This window comes from Scaptodrosophila lebanonensis, unplaced genomic scaffold, assembly GCF_003285725.1.
Source record: "Scaptodrosophila lebanonensis strain 11010-0011.00,11010-0021.00 unplaced genomic scaffold, SlebRS2 tig00000096-arrow-pilon, whole genome shotgun sequence".
Taxonomy (NCBI): domain Eukaryota; kingdom Metazoa; phylum Arthropoda; class Insecta; order Diptera; family Drosophilidae; genus Scaptodrosophila; species Scaptodrosophila lebanonensis.
Window position 1 is genome coordinate 2,396,170 of NW_022060567.1, and position 15,399 is coordinate 2,411,568.

The following is a 15,399-nucleotide window of genomic DNA, read 5'->3' on the forward strand; positions in this document are numbered from 1 at the left end:
ACATTTTTTCGTGTTTTGCACATGGATTTCAGAAACTGTTGAGCTGAACTGTCCTAGTCCCTAGTCCCAGTCCATTCTCTTGCTACGAAATTCCGTCAATACTGCCTACAATTTTAAAAGCTTCATAATCCATCCGATTCTTATATATTATTCTCTACCTTTATTTGAATAATTGCTAGAAACTACTACAACATATGCTATTCTTTTTGTGGGCACTCTTCTGCTTTATTATAACCCTTCCTAGAGAACACAGCGGTGGAAATTTGTTTGAGTGGAGGGGAACGCTTTCTATTATTTGTTATCAGAACTACGAGTTGCTAAAGCAAACGCTCATTCTAAGGGACAGAGAATGCTTAAACCACTATACACTATGCATGGGCGTAGTCAAGATCTCATTTAGGGGAGGGCAAGATTTTTTTTCTGCCGTTAGACAATATACAATATATGTTTGTAACTTTGTGCAAAATTTTGTGTCTCTAGCTATTATAGTCTCTGAGATCCAGGTGTTCATACGGACAGACGGACATAAAAACAGACAGAATCAAAACAAGAAAGGAATGCTAAAGTCGAGCAGGCTCAACTCTTAAATACCCTGTACCACCCCACAAAAAAGTAATTAAATTAATTAATTAATTTAATTTAATTAATTAACTAAATTAATTTAATTAATTAACTAAATATTAACTAATTAAATATAAAATATTCCATGCATGCATACATACATTTACATTTCCATCAGAATCGCGCCTTATGCGTGTTTGTGTACTTGCACATATGTATGTATGTGTGCATTGGGCCTGGTTATATGGCTATAACTTTCTTTCCGATCATTCTATCATAATGAAACTTGGTATACGGATATATAATTACTAACTGGATGTGTCTACCAAATTTTCAAAATTCCAAGAATTACGGGAGTTATAGAAAATCGTTAATAGGGGGAGAGTGGGGAGGTGGATCAGAAAAAATGAACAAACTCGTCCTTTCTCGGTCTCAGGAGAATCTGTATACCAAGTTTGGTTATTCTAGCTCTTATACTTTCGGAGATCCTTGCGTTCATACAGACAGACAGACGGACAGACGGACAGACAGACGGACAGACAGACGGACAGACAGACGGACAGACAGACGGACATGGCTATATCGACTCGGCTTGTCATGCTGATCAAGAATATATATACTTTGTGGGGTCTACCAAGCCTCCTTCTGTGTGTTCCATGTGCACTCGCACAAAACTAATATACCCTTGTACCCTTTGGGTACAGGGTATAAATATAAGAACCAGCTGGTACATTCCATAATGGTCGTAATGTTCCTTCAAAGTTATATGGAGAAATTTCAATTAACATAAATACTTGCATGTTTGAATCACTTCTGAATTATCCACGCAAATATTTACTCACCTCAATTGTGGGAGTATTCAGAAAAGCTGTCAAACAGGAATTAAAATGTTTAAATGCTTAATGTTAAACAACTGAAGACGATTGTATATAATTTCATGGGGAATAATAATTTTGTTTGGTTGCCTTCCCTTCGCTACACCCATGGCGCTCGGACTTGCTGAGTGGTTTTTCAAATAATTCGTAGAATGCAGATGTGCCTTTTCTAGATGCATCTCTCGGCATATGCGAACAGATTGTTTTTCTAGAGATTTAGAGTTGATTTATGCGAACAATCAAAGTAAAAACCAACAAAGCACTGACCACTGTGCGTTTTTTATGGCGATGGCGATGGCGGTGGCACGGCCACGACATTTGGCTTTGTTTTCATTGCGAAATACTCTTCTTTGTTTTTCATTTCAGTCGCTTGCAGGGAAATGAATAGGTTGTGCGTAAGTGTGTGTGTGTGCTTGCGTTTTTCCCTTCTTTGCTGGGTTGTGTTCTTTGTTCTTGTGGATTTTGATTTTTTTCGAGTTTTTGCGTGTTTCTGGGTGTGGGGCCCTCTGCAAACTAAATTTGAATTCCGACATGCAGCAATCCTTGTAGTACTCCGGTCTATTGCATTCAACATTAGGAGGACTCTAACGTGCGTTGCACGGGTTGTCAGCTGCTACTTGCCCCTTCGTGCAACACACCTGGGACGTTGACAGTCCCCAGTTTTTATCTCGAAGAGCACAAAATACCCCTGCATGTAGATCAGTTCAATTGTCATATCTGTTTTATTTAGCGATTGGCTTTTCAGTTCAAGTTCTGGCCAAAAGATAAACAAAATTTTGAAAATGAATAAACTATATATACAAATCCAAATGGTAGCAAATATCAATAAAAATGTGGATCAGTTCAATTTTCATATCCGTTTTATTTAGCGATTGGGTTTTCAGTTCAAGCTCTGGCCAAAAGATAAACAAAATTTTGAAAATAAATAAACTATATATACAAATCCAAGTGGTAGGTAACCAGAAAAAAATAACAAAAAAAATGTGGAGAAAAAAAAGTGCTTATATTAATAATGTTGGGTCGAGTTGGGCGCAGACCTGCAGTCAGCATCAACAACACTTGAGTCGTCAACCCTGTTGCATGGTTGCAGTGCCCTCATCATCTGTCTCCTCATCCGCATCATCATCCATTCAGCTCATGCTCTCAGCACAGTTAACCAATTGCCACATTTAGAAACTGTAGCTGAGATTGCCGCTGTTGAATCTCACATGAGAAACCGCCGATGCAGGTTCATACGGTGTAGCACCCAGGACGGAGGACTCGGGCACGGCCATGCCATAGCTCTCGGTGGTGGATGGCAGGCTCGAGTATTGCTGTTGCTGCTGCTGTTGGTGGTTCTGCAGCACATTCTGCTGTTGCTGTTGCAAGAATCCAAAGTGCTGCTCGGCCGAATAGTAGCCCGGCTCACCCGACTGTGACTTCGATGGAGACGCTGCACTGCTGCCGGAGCTGCTGCCGCTTCCGCCGCTTCCACCGCTGAGGCCGCTGCTGAAGGCGGCGGGTGCACCAAAAATGTTAGTTGACTGTCTGTAGCGACTGGGTGGCTGGGCACTGAGACCAGCTGCGTCCGCTGCGGTGGCCCCGCCATTATTGGATATGTCCGGATAGTTGTGATAGAGCTTCTGGAGCAGCTGCTGTTGTTGCTGCTCAAACAGCAGTTGCTGTTGCTGATATGCTGCATAGGCAGCCTGCATTTGATCCGCATAGGTCGGCACATTGAGGGGATTGCTTGCAGTGGATAGCAGCTGTTGTTGTTGCGGCTGTTGCTGCTGTTGCTGCTGCTGCTGTTGTTGTTGCTGCTGTTGCTGTTGGCGCTGCAGTGCCTGTTGCTGGCGCAGTAACTGTTGCTGCTGCTGCTGTTGCTGCACTTGCAACTGTTGCAGCTGCTGTTGCAACGAGCCCTGAATGGGCTTGCTTTTTGTGCTGGCACCCACGGCGAGACGCTGCTGCTGCTGCTGCTGCTGCTGCTGCTGCTGAAGCAGTTGTGATTGCTTGGCCAGCTGCTGTGCGTAACTGACCAGTTGCTGCTGCTGTTGTTGTTGCTGCTGTTGCTGCTGCGGATAGACAGCTGAATATTGTAGACCCGACGGTTGAAAAGCGGCGAATTGAGTTGGATTTTGCTGCAAGGAGAGGCAAGGTCGAGAGATTTAAATAAAACAGCTAGCATTCGGTTTACCAGTCTAGCCCCATTGCTGCGGTTTTTAGATTTTCTCATTTTCTGCGGAAAATTTAGTGTGAATTGAAATTGTATTTTAACCCGCGGCTTGCGAGAAACCACACACAAAAAATTTCGGTTGAAGCAGCACAAGTTTAAAAAGAGGGAGTCGAAAAAAACAAACTAAATTTATGGGAATTTTTTCAATTTAATGTAACTTGTCAGCGGAAAAGATAGAGGGAAAGGCAAAGCTACTAGACAATTGAAAGAAAGCTCAACGAGTGCTTATAACGAAAGTTTTTAGTTTTCAACATTCGGATGGAAATAAGATAAACGAGTGATGTGCCGCAGACTGACTTTATAAATAGGCGTGAGCATTCCACTGACTGCTTACCAATATTCAATCATTCAAAAGGCAATCAAGTCTGCATTAATAGCTGCTCGTTTCTCAAATAGAAATAAAATTTCCCGCACAGAGTCTGATTTGTTATTCGATATTTTTGTAGTTTCTATAGGCTTTTTTAAACTTTAGTTCCCTATTCTATTGATTTTTCTTTTTTTACATCGACAGCTTTATTGCCGATGAAATAAATAATTAAATAAAAATAAATAAAACTGAAAGTATTTAATTCAATTTTGTTCATAAACAATGCAAAGCAACAGCACAGCGAAATCAACTTTAAATAACTTTATTAATCACACGTCTGGCTCTCTTTCTGGGTCTGGTATTTTTTCTTGCCGCTATTCTTTTAAATATAATTCCAGATATCTCTTATCAACGTTTGCCTATCGCTACATCTTATAGTACATTCAAATTTTTCAATATCCAACAACATATAGAACGATAACTTTTATTTCCTACATTTAACGCGTCTTAAATTTTTGACAAAGACAAATCTAGTGGCAAGAGAATACACTTTTGGGTGAAAATGAATCGGATCACTTGTTCAAATTATAATGATTTCTCACATTTACTCTAGACAGGACTCTCTGTCTATTTATTCTATAAAAGCTATCCTTTATAGTTATTTTGGAGATTTCCCTCTTTTTCTTTCCGCTCCTTACTTCTTTTTATTAGCTCTTAACTAGAATTAAGTTTTCTCCTCCACTTACTATTTTTTCTTAAGTTTGTTAGCTCTACAATGTCTCTGACTACATATGGTTGTGTATAGAATGGCAAATAAAATTCCTCCAATATGTCGGAGGTATTAATAGACATTGTTGTATAGTTATTTTGGAGGTTTTCTTATTTTTTAAGGTGAAATTGTAACATAATATTATTCTATACCCGTATAATATAAAATAATATAAAATATCTTATAGTAATCTGTATCGACAGCAAAATTGATTTATTGATTGAGTTATTACATAAAATAAAATTATAAAGACTAAGGGAGTGTAACAACCTAGGGAATACGAATTAATGGAAGATCGAAAGAAAAACTTTTGGAAACGATTTCAAGTTCTCTTGTCATTGACAAAAAATAAAAAAAAATAAATTTTTTGTTGTCTTAACGCCAATAAAGCATTTATTTGATAGAAAAATGGTTATTCATTTAGAAAACAGTTGAATCATATTAAAATAATTTCTGATTTATGTAAGCTTCCAATGCATGGCTATATTTTATTATTCTGGCAGTCATAGCACCCGTTTCCGCTGGACATTGTATTTCGATTAAAATCTCAAATAATAACATTGTTAAATTATTAAAAATAAATAAAAGAGAAGCAAGCCCGACTGCGAAATACACTGCACAAGTTATTTGGACTTGTGTACAATTGTTTTGCTAACAAATTACCGGTTTGTATAAGACTTTGAAATAGAGCTAGAGATTTACAAACGGATTGAAATTCTGTAGCGAGGGGAAGGGCAAGTCTAGGAGAGTCTGCGAGCGACTAGCCTGGAGAAGAGGCAGACTATTTCTCCGGTCATGCTGAGCGGGATTAAATATGTACATCATGGAGTCTGCCTGTAAGATGCTTTGCACCATTCGGGTACAGGGTATAACAAAGTGTGTAATCGGTTCTACACCAACAAATTCATAAGGTGTGGGACTAATTAATCGAAACATGCTTTTCACTTTCTCCGCAGTAGTAAGAACACTTTTCAATACTCTAGTACATGCACACTTATTCAGTTCAGCCTATTGCATGCCACGTATTCAATGAGCAAAACAAAAACAAAAACACTGACAACAAATAGTGCCGCCGCTGATATGAGTGCGACAAAAATCAATCATACGCCCCGTTGCGCACACGTTGCACGCAAGAGCCCCAAATGGCTTCAAATGATTTAAAAAGGCTCGCAACGCGTGGCGTGCACTACAGTGAGGAGGGAAACACTCGAAAAAGGCCACAATGCAGTGTCGGATGCTTTCGCTGGTGCTGTTGTTGGTGCTGTTGCTGATGCTGATGCAGGGGCAACTGGGGGCGCTGGCCCAAAATCCGATAGAGCAAATGGCTTTGGGCGCCATGAGTGTGGCTGGAAACATTGCGGAGACCATACAGTCAGGTGCTGCCATCGATAGGCAAATCGGTTTTGAAAATCCCTTTATGAGCGTGCGTTCCAAGACGGCGGTAGGCTACGGTCAGGCCATCAGACCGCGCGGTGCCGATGACAGCAGCGATGAGTCCGACGGCAGACGACGCAAGCGGGAGGCGCCGATGGAGAGGCAGCTGCTGCCACATCTTCATCGCACTCGACGGGCGCCCTGCATGTGGTCCATGATGGGGCAGCAGAAAACGGATGAAGCGGAAGATGATGTGGAGGCGCGCAAGAGACGCGCGGCCGCTCGCCGGGCAACGAACAATGCGCAGCGCACGCGTAAGGTGCGCAAGAAGAAGCACATTCAGAGCCAGAGACGGAGACGACAGGTGCCTGAGCAACAACAAATGCTAGGAGATCAGTTTGGACAGCAGCCACCAAGTTTCGGGCAGCGCTTACAGGGAATGTGGGTGTCGTTTATGGACTCTGTGACGGATGTAATACAACAAATACGCAATAAGGTAGCAGGCAACAACAACAATCAACAGCAATAAATCGATAAAGACACTTGAAGATAAAGATATTCCCTTATTTTTAAGCCAAGCAAATCCAAGTATTTTATAGTCTAGCGAAATCATATAATGAATAGCTTTAATGCAGATTTGATGTACATTTTCTATTGTAGCTGCACCCATGGCCATAGCCTTACCTGAGGCATGGATTGTAACTAGTTGTTAAGCCTTTTTTTTCTGCTTATAAAACATTTTTGTTATCAATTTATTACCGCAACAAAAGTTTTATTATGTCAACATTATTTATTCGAAATATTTGTGCAGATAATTGTATGTAAAAATGCTCGCCCACTCTTATCGCTTCTATCCACACGCCAAGCCTGATCTGAGCTCAGATCATTGTTTGCAGTACGAGTACAAAAGCGGAAAACTGCACTACTCTTTCATCAGTTGGGCCTGTCAGAATGCATCAATCAGAGGTGTGCACTCTTCTAGTTATTTCTACCCTCATTATAACGCTGCTGGTATTACCCAGGCCAGCAGCAACCTTACCGGTAAGCTCAGAAGCTCTTGCAAGGATATAGAGCCAGTGGCGAATAAAAAAACGATTTAGAATTCTTTCCTTCTTTCTCTGTTTGAAAGAAATTGAAGAAGATCTGAAGTGAAATGGAATCCAGTACATAACTTCCAAAACTAAAGTGTGAAGTGATCTTCCAATAAACGTAACTAGAGAAGCTACAAAGTCATTGAGACTTAAAAAAAACTCACACTGCTAGAGACTATGAAAGACTGATATAAAACAGTCTCTCAAACCATTATTCAAGGACTATTTATTGTTACATGCCCTTGATTTTTTTATGATAATGGCATATCCGTTGTTTAATGCTTCTCTTCTAATTTCTGCATTCTCGAAGTTGAATTGGCAGTCCACTTGTTATGTTTAAAATACAAAATGGAAAACAGTTGCGATACTAAAACTATTTCTATGCTTCTGTTCTAATAGAATTTCATTTCAGTAATATTCCAAATAACTATGCAGTTACTGAAAAAATCTACATAAAACATAATTCAAACACATATGTATTTCGCTAATTTGTGGCCAATTCTAAATATATGTATATCACAACCTTCCACTGTTTCACAAAACAAGTGACAAGAAATTTATGGAACTAGTTCCACAACGACTTCCTTGAAGGGTCTCATCAATTACAATTACTACAGTTTTCCTTTCTTCTGCAGGCAGTCGACGTTGATTCCAGTGTGGACTTCGATTACTATTCTAATGAGTACGATGATGTGCGTCCGAACCTGGTCTATCCCGATGTGCCGCGTCTAGATAAGCGCATTAGTCATGCCTTTGAAGAATTGGGCGAGCACATGAAGCAGGCGTGGACATCAATGGTGAACTCATTTGATGGCCTCTTCGAAGAGCTGAAGGGCCTATTTAGCCAAAACCCAGCTGCACATTATTAAATGACCGTTATATTTCGACAACTCTGTATCATTATTACACTACTTGTATGTGCAACAATTGATGTTTACGAAATATTGTTGTTATATATTTGTGTTGAAAAGTGTGTGGGGGGTTGTTGCACGAGCGAGAATTCGTAGGACTATAGTGGACAGCCGTAGCCACATAAATGTAAGTCGGCTAAGTACTCTGTGAAGAACAAAAGCTCAACTCGAAATTATGCTGAAATATTGATGTTTAGGGAAGGACTCTAAAACTCATAGCATAATGACATCAAATTCCTATGAACTTCTCATGTATAGTAATGTGTTCGATTTGCACAACAAAGAGAAGGAAATGCATAAAACCTAGGAGCAAAACATTTTATTAAAAGAACAAAAGAAAGCGTTTTGAAAACAACGACAACTCATCTTTGGAAAAACATTGCTTAAGTTCGGGAAGAGAATTACAAGTCTACTCCACTTATGTTAGGGAACAAGAAGACCTACTATAATATTAAGTAAAAAAACATAAGCTTGAGCTGCACATGGCTTAGGGGAACCTGTATACTAGGTTTAATTATTCTGTCTCTTGTACTTGCTGGGATGCTTGCGTTCATACAGACGGACATGATTTGTGCGTTCCATATATTTGCACTAAAGTAGTATAACCTTTTACCCTTTCGCTACAGGGTATAACAATGGCAATAAATAACGCAGATGCATTTAAAATGAGCTTAGCAATAATATTATGTTGATGGCTTTTCCCAATATCGGAACAAGAATAATTTTGAAATCGGAGCTCTATTACCGCCCTGTTATTCACGCAGCGCTTCAATGCAACGCTTCAATATATCGGTGCATTAATGTAATGAGCAGTTGTAAAAAAATCGCATGCCAGGCGGTAAATTAATCGCGCAATGAAAGCAAAAACGAAAAGTTATGTGCACATTTATCAGCCGGAAGTGTTCGATGGGTAACAAAGGCACCGCAATAATGCGCCAATAATGAGGAAAACAAGCAAACGACAACAAAAAAAGAAAAGCATGAAAATTAAATCGACAACCACAGCAGCTAATTAGCCACCTGCATGTAATGCACATTTATAAGGGCGCGCCCACGAACTGAGCCGCACAGAACTCGAAATCGAAGCGTTCCAGAGAGTAAGCTTTATGTTGGAAATACCATGAAATTCGCGGGAGCCTTGTTGTTGTTGGTGGTGGCGTTGGCGGTGGTGATGGTGATGAGAGAAACTCAAGCTGTGCCCTCGCCATGGCCACAACCCCAGGTAAAGTTTCATTTGAATACCGACACATAAGACTATTCATCAAGCCACCATATCTACTAGGACTTGGGCATGGGCATGCTGATGGTGGCCGGACAGGTAAAGGATATGATCGAGACGGGTGCGGCGGCACGTAACGAGCATAGCGTCGAGTTTCTGGGCCAGAGGATAAGCGACGGCATGCAAATTGGGTTTGGAGATGCAGTCCGTCCCGTTGGGCGGCGGCGCCGCCGTCGTCGTAGTACTTTGAACTAGCAGCCTTCTGAGTTTTAAGCAATCAGCTCTATCTTCGAAAGGGGAAAGTAAAGTTTTACAAAATACCGACCACCTCAACAATAATCTTAAGCTTTGCCAATTTATATGTATAGCTTTGAATTGAACTTAAAACAGAAATATTCTCCCTATCGGCACTCTGTTTGTCAACTTCCTCTGCATCTGGTTCGAAGTATTGCTAACGACGAACCCTAGGCAACTAATTCATCCATGTGGAGAAATATATTTTTGCGAACCACACAATTCCTACCATTACACTCTCATTCTTAAGCACGTGTATACAAAATTAAAGGCACATAATTTTTTGGGCATCTACGTTGGATGTGTCAACAAAAATTGCAGAATTTTTCCCACTAACAAATAATATCATAGAATGCCCTTTCTGTCAAAGTTTTGGAATCTGGCACGCTTGCTCCTGCATGTATAGTATAGTATTCCTAAATGCTTAACGCTTTCTGCGCAACTAGGACATCTTAGCTATATGCCCGAAATTAGATAAATATTTAAAAACGAAATGAAAGTTTGGCATCAAGTGTTATTGTTGCAATTAGTAAGCTCAGTTATCTCCAAAATGTGCAACTTCCTGCTGGGAAAGGCCATTTCACCCAAGAGCCTGCGCCTAGTAACCACCAGTAACCACACATAGTGAAGAAATTTGTGAGATGCAATAAAAAGTAGATACTATTCACACAAAATTAACTACATATATGAGGCCAACTTGTATTTCACGGTTTGTTCAATTCGTTGCAATTTTAATTTTTGCATGCAAACAGTTTACGAATATAATAAAACCTCTGCATCATTAAATCTTTAAGTATCATTCAAAAATAAAAGTATGCCCAAATAATGTTTTGGGCGTAAGTGAGAAATGAAAGTATGTTTGGTTATATATAGAAAAGTCTGTAATTCGAGGACGGGATTCGTCATCTTAAGGCAAAAATCATACAATTGCTTAATATCGCCGGATGATAACATGAATAAAGTAAGTTTAAATCTTTACTTGATTATTTTGTCAGCTTTATAGACACAAAGTTCTGGGATGATTCTTTCTCTACCTGTACTTATGCAGTAGTTCATTTAAATACCACTATAGCGGGCTCTCATTCTACTCATCCAAGAATTCAAGCATACCCTTATAACACACAGCTGTATAATTATTAGTGTACACTCTCTCAGAACTACGCTTAGCTAAGAAGAACCACGGTTTTGTCATCCCTTGTGCAACACAGAAGCAATTAGAAGCAAATAGCTAGTTAAAAGATATTTATACGTTTGCGATCCTATATCTTTAATCTTTGAAATTACTTTGAAAATTGTTTTATATGTAGGTATTGTATAAGTATTAACGTAATGAACTGAGGTTTCTTATCTTATTAAATTAAGCTAAATTAATTTACAAATACATTTGTAATTACTAGCGTAATAACTTAAAAGTAATCTTGTACTTGTAACGCTAGGATAAGTTAATAAATAAAATAAATAGCGGGATTTGGTCAACAAAAATTTCTTATGGTTTGTCCTGTGACACGAACATTGAAATCTAAACCATTTTTTTTTTCTAGTTCCACGTCGGTTGATTACTTTTTTTTCATTAGCCGCAAAGTCTAACTTTTGGTTTTGAAAGACAGGTTTGCTTTCGCACCATTTCCGCCTTTATCTTTTATCATTTATCTATTTTATATTTATTTATTATTGCTTGGTTGTTGTTTGAGGGTTTTTAACTTTTTCGAAAATGTCCCTTTGCGGTAAACCTTCCAAATGGTAATTAATAATTCATTCAATGCAACGCTTTGTGCCACTCATTTTTCTAGAAGCTGTCAAAAAAGTGATTACAACTCTGCAAATTTATTTCTAAACAGGTGATTTGGTAGACCCGTAAAGAAAAAACAAAACCAATTCCAACAGGACATCAAATATGGCCACTGACAGACGACAACAGTAATGTGGACTATTTATTTGTTGGCCGTCAAATTTGAGATTGCTTCATTCAAAGGCAAATTGTTGCAAAAGTATATACATTTCCAAATATATCTGCTTGGTATTCTACTTTTGAAAGCAAAATTTCGTTTTGTTAAAGGTGGACGATCTAAGCTACTTAGTAGAACCGGATTAAACTATTTTCTAACATCATTCGATTTATCCATAACTGAAAGAAGCTCTTATCAATAAAAATCTTCACTAATACTGGAACTTTAACAAGTATTTAGACGATTTATTACAATTTGTATTAAATTTCTTTAGCAAAGTGTTATTAATATTCTTCACTTTAAGGTCCTTAAAAGTCTTTTAAATTAAAGACTGAACTTCAATGCCTAACTGCAATTTGGTGGCTGATCCCTTTTCTGATTGATATAGTATATACTCGTATGATTGACTTCACTTCACCTGCATTGTTCACTGTATGGATTAGGCACTGTGTTGTGATTTGGAGACTCACCTGTATTTGTTGTTGTTGCGGCTGTTGCTCCTCTTGTACCGTTTGAGCCGTCGGTGCGGCCGCCTGCTTACCGGCACCGTAGAAGCGTGTGAAGGTCTGCTGCAGTGCCGGCGTCTTCAGCGTGAACGAATTGGTGTTGGCGTCCGTGTGAAAGGATAATTGAGCATGGCACGCACCTTGCATGCTGGCCATGAGCAGGAGCAGGATAGTTGCCCGGTGTTGCCTCACTTGTGCAAACATGACCGCGTTTTATGATTAATGGCGTTGCCAGCGGGAAGTGTGGTAGGGTCTTTGTTGTTGTTGGGGGTGGGTTAGATGGGGAGGCGGGGCGGGGCTGGGCGGTGCGCGATTGAAGTGTACAGACAACAAATGCTAATTGTAATTGATTCCTTTTCGCGTTTCGGTGGCCAACCGTCGTTGTGTTGTTGTCGCTTTCGTTGTCCTTGTAGTTGTTGTTGTTGTTGCTTTAATTAAACCTACCACCGGCAATGGCTCGTTATCTGCGCACTTGGAGCGCGTTTGTAACAACTGTGTGACGTCCGCCCGCTGCCAACACGTTTTTATACCCCACCTGCTCTTCCTCTCTCTCTCTCACTATCAGTATCACTCATTACCTCTTCCACTCCCGCACCCGCTCCCGCTCTCACTCTTTTACTCGCACTGGGCTTGCAATATTGCTTTTGTGCTCCATGAGTAGTTTTGCTTTTGATTTGCTTGCATTCAGCGACAATTGTGACGAGCAAGTGAGTGTGTGTTTGTGTGTGTGTGTGCGTATGAGCTATGCCTTCCCCAACACTTATGCAAGAGACACCTCTGCCTCTGCCTTTGCATCTGCCTCTGCATGGGCGCATCAAAAAAATGGATGAGTATGGAGATGATGGCACATGGTCTTGAGCAGAACAATCTGTGTTTCTTCAGTTTTCTCATGAAATATGAGTGCCTTAGGGGTGCCAACACATTTAAGTAGACATCAAGAAATATAGCATAGGAATAAACTTAATTCAAAGTAATAAAGTTATTAGGAATAATGATGGCAATAAATATATAAATACATATTTCTCTAATCATTTGAATTTCCTTCAATAAAATTGAAATTTTATTGTTTTTGGCCGATATTTTTGTATTGGATTTTATATCAACACCTATTTTTTTATGCCACTCTCAGCTTTAGTTTCTATACCTATTTAGTAATTTTCTTAGTGCTTAAATTTCACGAGACCTTGACTTTTATTTATTATTATTATTATTTATGTATAATCTTTATCCTAGCTTTACGCTATTTATTTCTTATTTAATTCAATTTAATTTAATGTCATTTCATTAAAATTTATAATTTTCTGTTGTTCTGTTTTTCTTTTTTAATATTTCCCTTAGCTTTTATTATTATTATTATCATACATGTTATTTCTTTTCTTATTTTTTATTATTAATTTTTTTTTATAATTTTTGTAGTTGCTGCATGTTGTTGTCCAACTAATATAAGTGTATGATATGTTTGTATTATAATTTACGATATTTAGATGTTCTATTGCAAGTGTGCTTCAGTTTTAAGTTTAAACATGGGTTTCGTTGGTAATTGTTAATTTATATTTTATGCAGATTAAATAATTTGTTCTTCTTGATGTGGTGAAAGTGACTTTTAAGCACACTGCATTCGCCAGAGAGTAAATAAGACATCTATCCAGTCTCCACAACTGCCAACAGACTCACTAAAAATATCAGGGATAAGCTTTAGAAATGTTACTAGCCTGCAAGCCCGCAGGGAACAGGTCAACTAAAATTTAAGAAAACAGGAAGCAGCCTGCTTTACATATAAGCCAATACTTAATACGCTTTGCAGCTGTAATGAACTAATATTTAATATTAAATGGAATGGACCGTTCGCTCACATTCCGTTTTTATTTTCTAAGCTATATGAGAAGCTATAATTACTCAAAGAATTACTTTCATTGGCAAATGTATAATTAAGAGTGGCAATAAGGCTGTAAGGTCAAAACGTGTTTCATGAATGTTCACGTGAAGCATAGAGGGAACCAAAGCAGGCCAAATGCGAATGGAACGAATGTATACAGCAATGTCGCCATTCGCTTTCTCAGTTGGGATACTATCGAGATTAAACTCTGTAGAATAAATTGAAGTCGCACAACGGACTGTGAGCTTGTACTAGAGACTAATCAGCCTTGATTCGCATGTCTTTGGTATCTTTAGTACAGATCTTGCCATTGACCCATGCCCTCTTGATGTGTTTTTTTTTTATTTTTCTTACCTTGGCTGTTTAGCCGGGCTACAAACAAACAAATTTGCGTCCACTTTAAGCCACTTTGAGTAATTTGCCAGCGTTACGTTTACCGCCGCTGGCTTCGCACTTCATTGTCCACACATTCTGGGCTCATTGGCATAATAAAAAGCAACAACAATGGCCATTGCCAGAGCCAGAGCCAGAGCCATAGCGTTCGTCTTCATTGCTCAGGCACGTAGCCGTCGTCGCCAATGCAAGTGACACACATACCGCCACACATTCATTCGAGTACACGCACACATACTCGTATTTACTATAAAGGTATGTATGTATGTATGTGTACGCATATTAAAGTATAGTATATACGCGTAAGTAGTGTGTGTGTGTGTGTGTGTGTGTGGGCACGCTGCTATAATAAACAACTTTCAATCATATGAAATGCGCTTTCAATTATGCGCGCAAATGAAAATGAAACGCTCTGAAGTAAATTTATGGCGATCACGTATACGCAATGTGACCAATGTTAACCGTTAACTGTGCGCTTGTCTGTTCAGAGCTCACTGCTGCCGCTGCCGCTGCCGCTGCTGCTGTTGCTGCTACCGGACACCGTTTGGCAATTTAGCAGCTGCATTATAAAACCATCACCATCGCGGTGTGGCTTTCATAATCAATACACAATTCGCAACCTTTGCTTAGCCAGCGGGTAATCATACAGTTTAGCTTCGCTTCAACAAATTCCCAAATCAAGTGGCAATTAATCAATGAACTCCTCTTCTATCATATTTCATTACATTCTATTTTCTACAACTATTTTTAATAGTATATAATATTTCACGTATTTAAGGTGGAATATTTAAAGCTTCGCAGTAAATTGGACCCTTCCTGCGTTTTCAGGTAGCTACAAAGCTTCTGATTCGAGCTCTTTCTGAAATATTTTAAACAAACTTCCAGACGCCATCAAATAAAATAGTTACCTCTCAATAAGTATTTTTATTTAAGCTTTCTTTTTCCCAATAAATGTCTTCAAAGACTGTTTAATTCTTAATAAAAATATTTTTATATAAATATTTCTTCTCTCAATTCATTTTTTTTTTTGCTTTCTTATTTCTAATAAATTTCTTTAGAGAC

General features: G+C 38.9%; 3 protein-coding genes across 3 annotated transcripts; 2 read left to right on the top strand and 1 right to left on the bottom strand.

Annotated features, from left to right (window-relative positions):
• Positions 1-2,278: 2,278 nt before the first annotated feature.
• LOC115627689 (putative uncharacterized protein DDB_G0271606) lies at positions 2,279-3,773 on the bottom strand. The gene is made up of 3 exons (XM_030523432.1): positions 3,613-3,773; positions 2,942-3,556; positions 2,279-2,893 (listed from the first exon to the last, which is right to left on the bottom strand). The coding sequence occupies exons 1-3, from the start codon at positions 3,649-3,651 to the stop codon at positions 2,606-2,608; spliced, it is 942 nt and encodes a 313-aa protein (XP_030379292.1). The 5' UTR covers positions 3,652-3,773; the 3' UTR covers positions 2,279-2,605.
• Positions 3,774-5,931: 2,158 nt separating this feature from the next.
• LOC115627560 lies at positions 5,932-6,856 on the top strand. Its single transcript, XM_030523281.1, has one exon. The coding sequence runs from the start codon at positions 5,950-5,952 to the stop codon at positions 6,628-6,630; it is 681 nt and encodes a 226-aa protein (XP_030379141.1). The 5' UTR covers positions 5,932-5,949; the 3' UTR covers positions 6,631-6,856.
• Positions 6,857-7,049: 193 nt separating this feature from the next.
• On the top strand, positions 7,050-8,134 carry LOC115627561. Its single transcript, XM_030523282.1, has 2 exons — positions 7,050-7,142; positions 7,828-8,134. Exons 1-2 carry the CDS (start codon positions 7,053-7,055, stop codon positions 8,059-8,061), a joined length of 324 nt encoding a protein of 107 aa, XP_030379142.1. The 5' UTR covers positions 7,050-7,052; the 3' UTR covers positions 8,062-8,134.
• Positions 8,135-15,399: the final 7,265 nt, after the last annotated feature.